The 12,479-nt window shown below is 35.0% G+C and overlaps 2 protein-coding genes across 2 annotated transcripts; both read left to right on the forward strand.

The window, feature by feature from the left end:
- The first annotated feature begins 2,177 nt into the window (after positions 1-2,177).
- Positions 2,178-4,685, forward strand: LOC141678965 (zinc finger protein 4-like). The gene is made up of 2 exons (XM_074485436.1): positions 2,178-2,437; positions 3,581-4,685. Exon 2 carries the CDS (start codon positions 3,701-3,703, stop codon positions 4,454-4,456), a length of 756 nt encoding a protein of 251 aa, XP_074341537.1. The 5' UTR covers positions 2,178-2,437; positions 3,581-3,700; the 3' UTR covers positions 4,457-4,685.
- Positions 4,686-7,428: 2,743 nt separating this feature from the next.
- Positions 7,429-11,299, forward strand: LOC141678970 (protein OBERON 3). The gene is made up of 2 exons (XM_074485445.1): positions 7,429-9,561; positions 10,517-11,299. Exons 1-2 carry the CDS (start codon positions 7,704-7,706, stop codon positions 11,101-11,103), a joined length of 2,445 nt encoding a protein of 814 aa, XP_074341546.1. The 5' UTR covers positions 7,429-7,703; the 3' UTR covers positions 11,104-11,299.
- Positions 11,300-12,479: the final 1,180 nt, after the last annotated feature.

Genomic DNA, 12,479 nt, shown 5'->3' on the forward strand with positions numbered 1-12,479 from the left:
AAATCACCATCTATATGATTTGAGGAACATAGTCTGTGAAACTACCACTTCAGCAGTATAAGACGATATCGAATTTAGCTAATTTCTGCATATAGCAGGATGATCAAATAAGAAGTAGGGAGGTGGACAAGGGGTGAGAAATTTATATTGAACCAAATCACTTGGGAGAATCCTAGGCAACTCCAGTGTAAATATTAGCTTTTTATATGTACTTAATGCTTAAGTGTTCATCTATAATCTGGTTTTAGATCTGACAATTGTTATTTGCCGTTCCAAACAGCCATACTGAACAACCGACTAACAACCAAATAGAGAATGTTGTGCTTAAAATAGTATAGTATAGATTCTCAGAGACCGATCAGTTTAATATGAGCTGAACAAGTTAGTTTAGCATACTTCAAAAGCTAAGAAAGCAAAACTTGTGTAAAGATTAGAAATGCAGATTATAATCTACAACAGAGGAATAAACTTTGTACGAGTCGAGTTCACGAGTCCATGCATCAATCACGACAGTCTCTATCTTTGCCGTCCACTGTGATTATGGAAACAGCTCAACTCATGGAAATGTCGCGATCAATTAAGTTATGAAGATGGATTCTTAAGAAGAAAAGCTAGAATCATGTCCATTAAAAAGATCAATAATGTATCATGCTGGAAAGATAAAAGAGAATAGAATTATAGTGGTAGTCCATGCTTTAGAAAGGCAAAGCCATCATGTCAGATGCATAAAAGAAAAAAGTTAAGCATGATAAAGATACATTTCTACTCTGTTGTGGCTTGGAGCGGGACATTTTTCACTTTCACAACTTGTACATTCACGAGAAAAGGTATAAATTCTAATGCAATCGAGTTAATTGTATCAAGTATATCTAACTCGGAAGTAGAATATGGGGATTCAGATATAGACGGACATTACACGTAGACGCGTAATAGCCTTTTGACTGCAACAACTGAAATAATTGTAACTCGAACTTTCAAATTTCAATAAAGCACAAGGTTTTAACATTGATCCAGGATAATCGGTACTTTTTGATATTGAGATTGTTGATTACACGAAAAATATTACTTTAAAGCATAGAGTTTAATAGGCTGATTATCTTAGTTTGAACGAAGACACGGGGTGTTTGAGCATTTAAATTTCTGTGACTGAACATCACCCCTCAAGGCATTTAGAGTTATAATTTTTTTACAGGTTTTTAATGGACAGTAAAAATCAATAAGCCACTGTGAATATATAGGTCTTTTACTGAAACATCCCTGGTTCTTTTAACTTTATGAGAAGGGGACCTAAACACAGTTACCCACTGATGATGGAATTGTTCCCAGTATTTATAACCAAGACAAAAGCTCTTTTCAACTGACAAGACTCCACTTAAGCTTCTCAAATGATAATTAAAAGTACTCGGCTCTTGAATGAAATCTAAAGTCGACCTGATGAGATTTTGTATGGTGAAATAATGAATGTAGCATAGTTTTTAGGTTCTGTTTATCAACAATAAAAAGATAGTGCCAAATTATATTATTTAAAATAATGGTATGTCTGACCACACATGTCAATTACATAATTTTCATGAAGTTGATGAGTAGTTTGAGTTGTAGTTTTAATAATCAACTCAATCTAGGAAAATATTGTGGAAAGTTACTTGTGGGGTCAATTCTAAAGTGAGTGTGGTCCATTGCCTTTGTCTGGATGCCCTAATGCCTTACTTATTGCATGGTGGTGAACAAATGAATACATCATATCATGGGCTACACTGTCCCCCCTCTGCTTTGCATCTCATTTTACAGACACAAAAATTTCAGATGCAATGGCTAAGGTATGGGCTTCCATCTCACAAAAAAACAGATGGGGGTAATTACATGGACAGATATTCATATGTTCCTATGTGAAACAGACATACTAATCCGTAATCCGTGTTGTATCCGGTGCACAAGACTCCGTAGCATGATCACTAAAGAGTTTCTACGGAACTGTTTTTAGTGATCGAATTCTTACTTATGGATTAAGTCCTCTAACCGACACATATATTCACTGTAAATTAGGATACTTAACTGTACCTTTCACCAAAGGATAATAGATAAGAGGAACAGACAACAGACTACAGTTTCTCATTTTACTTAACTTTTTTGCTCAATAATAAGATGCTTTTGGTTGATGATAAATGAAATAATAGAAGTAGTTGAAGAACTCAAAAACAACAACAGTACTTTCATTGCTTAAATGTCTCATCAGCTTTTATTCTGACTTCACACACAACAGCCTCCACTAATATTTCTCTTTCTCAATCTTATCTCCCATCAGTTTCCATTTTATTTCTTCACCAAATTTAGTAAACACCTATAATACTAACACTCAGTCCTGTCTTCAGATTACCATTCTCATCCTATAATAACTGAATCCTACTAGCTCCTGCCAAGAAGTTCTAGACATTTTTAGGTATGTCTCTATGATGATTTACTATCTTTCACTTTGTTGCCTTCAGAAATATCTACTTTAGATATATTTGTGTACAAATTTCTTGAATGATTTTAATAGTAATTGCTGCTTCTTGTGTTTCAGTCTCTTACTTCTTTTGGTTGGTATTATTATGTTTGCTTCAAAGTATTCAATTTTTTTTAAATCTTCTGAGGTCTTGAAATTGATGAGAAATATCGACACAAGATTTGTTTTTAGCTTAATTATAGAATTGAATATGGTAGTGATGATATTGATGCCTTGATCTGTGTTTTAAACTTCTGCAATACATGCAGTAGCAGCTATGTAAATTAGACCACCTTTAGTGAAACTCTAAAAAATTATGATGTCTGTTGCTTAAAAACAGAGAGCAGATTTGCAAGTTGCTAGATGAATCATAAAAATCCACAGGTCATATCTTTTTGTTTACATGATAGATGTACTTAAATTTTACATGCCTGGTCACAATTGTAACTGCATAAATCTAGGACTGGATCTTTAATTTGTAGTAATATCTGCTTATAGGGGCAGTCAGAGTGAGAATTTGAATTAAACACCTGGTAAAATCAAATTCTCCGGGAATTATCTATCGAAGATTCATCCAAGAGAAGTCCCAATAGGAACCCCTGGAATTTTTATTGCCTGTAATTATAGGTTTTCTCTTCCTTGACCTGGCTGAACCATGTAGAAGTCTATAATTCTCACTTCAACTATTAGTAAAATGAAATTGATCCACCTGAATATGTTGCTCGTCGTTTATTGTTACATAGTTTCAGATCTTATTCAGTAAGATAAAGGCTAATTTGGCACATGTATTCCAGCAGTAGTCTCTTTTGATTTTGAACGCAAGTTAAGGACGCCCGTTAGATGCTCTGATCTGACTATACCTTATCCCCACTTTAGTTCAACAAACATGTTGGAATGGTAGAGTAATGGTTTCTGGTTACAACATTAACCACTTGATAGTTTTTATGACTATGTGTGCTTCTCTTTTATTAGCTTCATGGTGTCCATTGTATAAGTTAAAAGGTGTATATTTATCACTGCTCTGAGTAGGCTGTTACGTATTTTATATGTTACATACTAAGCTCCCTGCGTTAAATAATCTGGATCAAATTATTGCAGGCAAAGAGTTCTGCTTGAAGTGAGCAAAAAAATTGAAACTTTACCACATCAGTGTAAATAATCCCTTCTGGTTTTCTAACCTGGACTAGGCTCGGACCATTTCACATCACTGCTCTGGCCATGATGCAGCCTCCATATAAAACTTTTGAATCTGAAGATGACTCTGAAGTCACCAGCCAGGTAGCCTCCAACGTTTCCATCTATGACAAATCACAGGGATCCAATTACAGCACCCCAACTTCTTCCTGCCTCACAAATCCTATGCAGTTTCAAAATCCAGGATTCGCTACTCTTGACTTAACTCTAGGCTTCAATTACTCAACTACGGAGACAACAGATGATGACCAAATGCATGATCATAATATCGAGGAAAATGCTCCCCATATGCCTCCAGGCACAATGCCTAGAGTTTTTTCTTGCAATTATTGCAGGCGGAAATTTTACAGCTCGCAAGCTCTAGGTGGACATCAAAATGCACACAAAAGAGAGAGGACGTTGGCAAAAAGGGCAATGCGTATGGGAATATTATCAGATAGGTACGCAAGCTTGGCTTCTCTTCCACTACATGGCTCTGCATTTAGGTCTTTAGGAATCGAAGCTCATGCCTCAGTGCATCACGGAGTTGTTCCACCAGTTAGGCCTCCTTTTCATGGAGCAAAATTTGACCAAGGATACTGTGGATTGCCAGTGTTTGTGGAGGAAGATGAAGCTGAAATGTTTTGGCCAGGCAGCTTTCGACAAATTGAACAGAGAGGCAATGCTCATGTTTTGTCTGGTTTTGAGTTGGGACAAAATTCCAACTTTATGACCATGGCTCCACAGCCTCCACCACCTCAACCAGAATTTTCTCAACCTGATCTTACCTTGAAACTCTAAATCATCTTTAACTTCTTTGGGTATTTTTGCTTTTTCTTAGTTGCAATACATTAATTTCTCTAGATTTAATATTTTCTTTGTACAGTAACACCTAGAAAAAGTTTCAAATTGGGTGTGAACTTTAGTATTTTACTTTTCATGATGTTGTTTACAATATGAACTATTCCAGTGTTGTATAAGATGCAAGAATCTATAAAATTTCTGGGCTATAATTTGACTGATATTACAACACTGACTTGGGCTTTAATTTCCTTTTTTTCAATGAAATGATAATTGTGGAAATTTATATGCTCACGCACTCATGTACCGCACCGGGAAAGTAACATCGACTTCTTAGCAGGGGCGGACCCACTGTAAGACCGGGGTGGCCTTGGTCCCCCCATTTTTTCAGCAGCCTGGTAGTAGTATTGAGTGTGATGTATATAAATGTTTTATATTGTATAAAATGGCCCCTCCAACTTGAGTTTATAATTCATTCGACTAGATTTTAGAAATATATCTAAAACGTGGTCTATATAAAGCCCAATAAACTAGTAGAAGTAAGAAAGAAACAATTATTCACAACACTTCCTCTCTGCTTGTCTCAGTTTGTCTCAGCCACGAGTTTAGTTAAAAACAAGCTTTGCAATAAAATGCAATATGAATATCTCATTGATTGTCTAACTTTGTATCCGGAAAAAAAACTGTTCGTACTATCACTTTCGAGACTTGAAAGAGCAAAAATCTTTATTTTAATGTAATACTTATGATAATATAATAATATACTCTTTTGGTAAAAAAAAAAATTGCCCCCTTCGTGGACTGAGTGTGCATCCACCCTTCTTCTTAGAGCATCTCCAACAGATATTTTCAAGGGGTTGCCGAATCTTATGCGGCATGACATTCTTGATTGTCAATCTATTGGAGTTGTATGGTTGTCAAGAGGTTGCCTACCAAAATTGCCAAAACTTGACAACTTCCTATAATGGTTAAAATACATATACAAATGCAAAAAGTTTATTTTAATAATGTCGTTTTTAGTTTATGAGTCATTTACAATTTAATTTAAGGGACCACATAGGCAACAATTAAAGATTGCTAATTATTGGAGTAGAATGTTGCCAATTTGATATAAAATTGAGTAAAAATAAAATATTAATATATATGATGATTTGATAAAGTTGTCAATTAATTTGACAACTCATTATTGGAGATGCTTTTAGTAGCAGAACAGTATAATGGTATCCAGTAGGCTGGCTTCATTTACTGGTGAGCTCTTTTGGTTACAGTTGGTTTGATAGTGCATGTGTGGGATTATAGCATCTGCTTTACATTCAAACTGATATAGACACTGTACTTTGTTCTATTCTATGTTTTTTGCAAGCGGTATTTTTGTCTAATAGCTTTTGCAGAACTACAGTCTATAAATGGACCAGTTAGCAACTATTTTTGGCAAGTGGAAGTTGAGTGGCCTTTATCTGCTCCCCTGTAGCATCACCTTTAATCCTTTATAGCTTTATTATTGTTTGTTTGCTTTAACTGATCTTAGAGCATCTTTAATAGAGTTTCCTAATAAAATTGTCAAACCATAACAAATTATTAAATATATTATTTTTTTATTTTCTCTTACATCCATGTCATTCTTGACAACATTTATTAAAATTTTGTTTCAATATTAAGCAACTTTAAGGCTGTGTTCCCGAATCTAGGGTAGAAAAGAAAAGAATAGAAAATAACCAATTTTTCTTTCTCTCCCAATCTTTCCAAAAGTGGGAAGAATATTTTGGAGACAAAAATAAAGAAAACTTCTTCTCAAATCTGTAGTTTTCTTTTCCTTTCTTTCATAAAATTTGTTCAGGACAAGCTGAAGAAATATATTTTTTACATTTCTTTTCTTTTCTCTCCAAAAAAAGTTTCTGGAACACAGCGTAAAGGTTACCCATGTGGTCCCTCTATATTAATTTTATATTTAGTTCAATATAAAAGTGGGTTGAGTAATATACATTTTAGATGTTTTTTTATGACTTTTTGCTAATTTAGGATGTTGACAGGATTCTTTCCATGTGAAAACAGTAAAAGAAAAAAAGAAGCATGTTTGATTTATTATTTTTTTCTGGTCAGACTAGATAAAGCCCATTTGAAATAAATGGATTTTTAAAAAAGGTACTTGGGCAATGATATTGAGGTTATGATGGGCCTCTAATAAATCTCTTGAAAATAATTTGTATTTGACAATAATTTGTACCCAGAGACTTGTTTCCTCTAGTGCCAGCCTCAGGTCCTTAACCTCAAAAGTTTTACCAAATAAAGCGGCTGTTTGAGTTTTTGTTTTTGAAACATCATTTAGTGGAGATTAAATTCATGTTATATAAATATTTTAAAAAATTTAATTCTAACTTCATGGTATTTAACTTGTGACTCGAATGACTATTGATGACCAGGTATCTTAAACTAATATTCTATCTAAATATTCATTTATATAACTTGAATTTGAGAGGAAAAAGTAAGAAAAATAGAAATTGTATATAGATTAATAATATTTTTCATTTTTTTCATTCTTATTCAAAGTTGACATTTCTAATTTTTAATTTGTTTTCAACATATTTTTTTAATTTGAACCTATATTTATAACAAAGATCCAAATGTCGATTTTTAATTAACTAACCAATTAGGTAATTTTTACCTAAGTTTAAAATAGAGATCCAAATGTCGAATCTTAATTAACTAAACAATTTATTGAAACATAGTTTTTATCCGATTTAAACATAACTGTGTACTTATATATTACAATAATAATTAATTTTAATTGATTTCAGATATTTTTAGAACAGAGATCATAAATGAAAATTGTATTTCAATACTGCTGTCTGCTGTACTATTTGTACATTGCTACGAAGTTCTGTAGGTAAGTCAAAGTCAAACCATACGTTTCTCTCTCTCTCTCTTATAATTGCAAGTTGCATTATTAATTCAAAGAAAAGTCAAACCAATATTTTAGAACCAACATTACCAGGAAATGCAAACATTTGACCTGGACAACATCATCCCCCAGGAACCATCCAACCCCTGTTTGGTTTTCTTTTTCTTTCTTTGACTTTTTTCACAACAAAACACATGAAGAAGAACTAGTTACCAAGATTCATACCAGTTCAGCTTGAATTTCACCAAGTTTGAATCTTTTTTGTATCTTTTGTCATCTCAGGTACTTTTTAATCTTGCCCTTTTGAAATCTTGAAGTTTTTTAATTGATTTTTTTTTACTGTAAGTTATGTTGAAAGATAGAGAAAATTCAAGTGGTAGCAAGAATGAGTTTGTTTTTGGTGAAAATAATGGAAGCCCAGATGAAAAGATTGGATTTTTTGAAAAGGGTATTAATTTTCTTGGAAAATCAGATAAAGATTTTGAGGGGTCTCAGTTAAAACCCTTGAAAATTGGGGCTTCTGGCTCTCAAGAACTGACTCTTAGTTATCTTTGTGATAATTCCAAGTTGGGTTTTCTTGATAAAGAGATTTCGATGAATTGTGGTGAGAAAGTTAGTAGTAAAGGTAAAGAAATTGTTTCTGAGGATCAGAATCAAGGAAATGGAAGATGGGTTGAGAGAGATTTTTTACAACTGAGTAATGAGATTAGGGGGAGTTCTTCGAAAAGAGAGATTGAGAATGATGAAATTGATAGGGAAATTAGAGAAAAAAAGCCTAAGCTAGAAACTCTTAATCTGTCTTTAGGTTTGTCTGATGCATCACTGTCTTTGGCTGCATCGGATAATGAGAAAAATGTTGAGCCTCCTATTCGTCCAATGCCTAGTAGGAGTGTACAATCTTTAGCACCTTCGAATAATACACAAACCACATACTCCAATGATTTTAGTGCTAATTCAATGTCGTATTCGTATTCCCACCCGTTTTCGCACAACGCTAGTTGCTCGCTTACTCGGAACTCAACTGAGTATTATGAGAATTCAGTTGGTAGTCATAGGAGAGACTGTGACTATATATGGAATGCAGGTGAGGGAACAAATGGATCGGTTCATAGTCGCTTTAGGCCGGTTGGGGATGGAGTTGCACTAGCCAATCATGGTGGCAGTGTTTTGCAGTTGGTGCAAGGTAATAATCCAGTCAATAAGGATTCAACAAACGGTCTTCATAGGACAACAAGCTCTGACAACCAGTCATTTTTTCCATGGGAATTGCCTGCGAGGCCTCAGTTGGATACACAATCAAGTGATTCTAGAGGACAGGGATCTGATCAGATAAGAGGTTTAGAGAGTTCAGATGCAGGGAGAGGGCCGAAGCTTTCCAGACCTGAGAGGATTCTCCGTGAAATAGTATTGGAATCTATTCCTGTCATGGCACGGATAATTCAAGAACTTCCTGTTGAACTAGTCGAGTCCACCAAGGAATACTTGAAGAACCTAATCACTAATTCTGATAAGAGAGATGAACTGGTACGCCTTCAGAATAGGCTGGCAAGAAGATCTGACTTCAGCAAAGAAACTCTCTCAAAGTCCAACAAAAACCAACTTGAACTTTTGGTTTCTCTAAAGACAGGTCTCGAGAGCTTCTTATCCAGCAGACTTCGCCTTTCTACTACAGAATTGGTAGAAATTTTCATGCTAGAAAGATGTCGAAATGTGAACTGTAAGAGGGTATTGCCAGTTGAAGATTGTGAATGCAAGATTTGCTCAGGAAAGAAGGGTTTCTGCAGCGAGTGCATGTGCCCTGTGTGTTTCAAATTTGACTGTGCCAGTAACACTTGCAGTTGGGTAGGGTGTGATGTATGTTCCCATTGGTGCCATGCAGTCTGTGGTATTCGGATTAATCTCATAAAGCCTGGTCCTAGCTTGAAAGGTCGCCCTGGGACTACTGAGATGCAATTTCACTGTCTTGGTTGTGATCATAATTCTGAAATGTTTGGGTTTATTAAGGATGTCTTCACTTCATGTGCCAAACAATGGGGTCTAGAAACCTTAGTCAAAGAGCTTGAATGTGTTAGGAAGATCTTTAAAGGAAGTGAAGATTTTAAAGGTAAGGAGTTGCTTGTGAAGGTCGAGGAGATGCTATTTAAGCTCGAGAATAAGATAATATCTCCTTCAGATGCCTGTAGTTCCATCATTCAGTTCTTCACATGTAAGTGTATTTACAAGTTTTACTGCTTCTTTAGGTGTCAATTTTATTATATTTTTTAATAACAAAACTTTTATAATCTGAGGCAATATCAGAATTCTTTGCAAGTATAGTTGCACCATCATTAGTAAATAGTAATTGAACAAAAAATTCCAACACTATGATTTTGGCACGTTCTCTTTCATTTCTTATGTTTTTGGTGTTTTTCCTTTTCAAGTAAGTGTTCTTTTTATTTTGTGGATTGTTGGTTTCCGCTGGTTGCTATCACAATATAGTTTGTAAATTACCGGTAATATATGCTTCCTGTTGAATCTGAAGATCTTATGCTGTTTTAAGTCCTAGAATCAGGGCGCCAGTACAACTGTACACCACCTCGAATGCAACGTGCAGTAGTGGTTTGGGTAAAATATCTGTCTTAAAGCCTTGTGTATATTACATGTGCAACTTAAGAAATGGTTATGTTCATCTTATTACTCACTGCAATAGGCGATCTTGGATTTTCATGTCAGAATTTTCTTGTGAATAATAAAAAAATCATTTTTAGGTGTTTAATTTACCTTCGAGTACCCGTGTCGGACACTCGACACTCGGACATGGACACTCGGACTTAGACACTTATTTTAGGCAAAAATATGTATATTTTTCTAAAAGTTACCGAGTCCGATACTCGGACACGTGTCCATGTCGGACACTTCTAGCCGTGTCCGAGTAACATAGGCTAAACATTCTCACTTAAATTTTCACATGTAAACCATTACTTTAAATTATCTTTCAGGAATCTTAATGCATACAGTTTCAGTCTATTACTGCTTTTAATTGCTCATTACCAGTGTAACGTGAATTTGTAAATGGATTACATACCTATGCCTTTGTGGTTTGTACATTCTTAGGTTTTAGATATCTTGATTCTCAATTATGTAGCCATTTATTCTTATTTGATTTGTTTCGGAATTAATAGATGCAGAAGGTATGTCAGATATTCCTTCTTCGAGTATCCCAGCTAAGGACTTATTGTCCATTCAAAATGCCGTGAAAAAAGATCTAGCTCCACTGCCAAGATCTGACTCTATTCTTCCCAAATCCCCTTTCTACAACGGGGGATGCTCATTTGCAAAAAAGGACTTGTTGCCACACAATCTGCATCAGAACGACATTAATGCACCTCTGATTAGCAACAAAGTAATTGAAGATGAGTGGTCAGTAAAGTTGCCTAAAAAAGATGGCTTTGACAGCTTAGAAAGTGTTGTGCGGGTAAAGGATGCAGAAGCAAGAATGTTCCAGGATAAGGCTGATGAAGCAAGGAAAGAAGCAGAAGCATACAAAAGGATGGTTAGGACGAAGAATGAGAAGTTGGAAGAAGAATATGCGGAGAAGCTGGCTACATTGTGTTTACAGGAAACTGAGGAAAGGCTGAGGAAAAGACTGGAGAACCTAAAGGCTCTGGAAGATTCACATTGTGATTATTATAAGATGAAATTGAGAATGCAAACTGACATTGCTGGTCTATTGGAGAGGATGGAAAGCACGAAGCAGCAGTGGGTATAATCATTACCTTTTCGCTTCTTCTCTAGTAACAGCTGTCCACTGACATGATTAGTGTTGTAGTTCTTCCTAATTTTTGTGTTTTCATGATGTTGGATATTGTTTATCTAGAAATTTAAAACTAAATTGTTGTTCTGTTGGGAGTTTTTAGATTTTTAGTCGGTGTGGAACAAGCAATAAAAGATTTGTTTGGTGAAAATTTGTTGATGAGTGGCTACTGGCTAGGGCCTTCGCCTCTTCCACAATTTAAGGTCCTGAATCCTCATTTCTCCTTTATCTCCCCAGTATACTTTAAGGGCTGATGTCTGCTGGATTTTAAGTTGTTTTCTATGTGAATCCTGGTTATGCTGACAGCTGACACACTTATTATTAAGATTTTAGTGGTTTTGCCTTGCCGCACACGGTAAGTATGCGTCAACATTGTGGAATTATATTTGGGGATGATCCAGGGCAAGCGTATGTTTTAGCATAGCATACTGTGATATTCTTCCACAGTTCTGTAAAGTATAGGGTTTTTGTGTGAATGCATGGCGGCCCCATATTTTCACGTACAACAGTATTATTCTAGAATATGCTAAAACAAACGTTTGCGCTGAACCATCTGCGGCAGATGTATGAGGTGGATCTAACCCCACACTTATAGTCTATGGTACTAAAATATGTATGTGTAACATACTAGAAAAAATTAGCTTGGAATATATGCATGAAAAAAGTTCTTTTAATTGAAATATGTAACTAGGCTAGCAATGCAGTAGTGCACTGTATTTTTTTTACTTTCATTATTCATCACAAATCACAAGTCCTGGGCAAAGAAACTTATTTGCAGCACACATGTATTGTGGACATGTGGTGGAACAGGCACTGTGGATAGTTTATACCTAAGCTTTGAAGTTTGAACCCATTATTCAACATTGGGCCTGGATATTGGGCTTTGTGAGCTTCAAAAGTGGTATAACATGAAAATGTATCTGGGCAACTTTTCCCAATTCTATAACTGAAACTTTGTTTGTTTTTTCTAAAAAAAACTGACCTATGATTTTTATACCAATCTTTCAATATAAAATCCAATCACCAATTAATTGAACTAGATTTACTGAAATTATTAAGTTTGAATGGATTGACATAGAGTTGCCAGGGAAAATACCAGTGAATTTGTACCAAATAATGAACAAAATTCAAGAAAGCAATGTATTTAAAAGTCTAACCATGCCTTTCAAGAACAGACATGAAGAAGACAATTGATGTATATTTATCCATATATTGTTTTCAAATTTTAGAAATGGTATAATTATTAGTCAGAAAAAACAATTGTAAGGAGTGATATGAAATGGAATGTCTTGATCAATCAAGTTGTAGAAATTAGAAAGAAGAGGAAAGCT

The sequence above is a fragment of the Apium graveolens genome, chromosome 1 (assembly GCF_009905375.1).
Source record: "Apium graveolens cultivar Ventura chromosome 1, ASM990537v1, whole genome shotgun sequence".
In the NCBI taxonomy this organism is placed as follows: domain Eukaryota; kingdom Viridiplantae; phylum Streptophyta; class Magnoliopsida; order Apiales; family Apiaceae; genus Apium; species Apium graveolens.

What these genes read in the sequence shown, in the direction of transcription:
- LOC141678965 (XM_074485436.1), top strand. Translation starts at nt 3,701, where the DNA reads ATGATGCAGCCTCCATATAAAACTTTTGAATCTGAAGATGACTCTGAA.
- LOC141678970 (XM_074485445.1), top strand. Translation starts at nt 7,704, where the DNA reads ATGTTGAAAGATAGAGAAAATTCAAGTGGTAGCAAGAATGAGTTTGTT. An exon ending in CATCATTCAGTTCTTCACAT is followed by an intron (nt 9,562 to 10,516) that starts GTAAGTGTATTT and finishes CGGAATTAATAG; the next exon opens with ATGCAGAAGGTATGTCAGAT.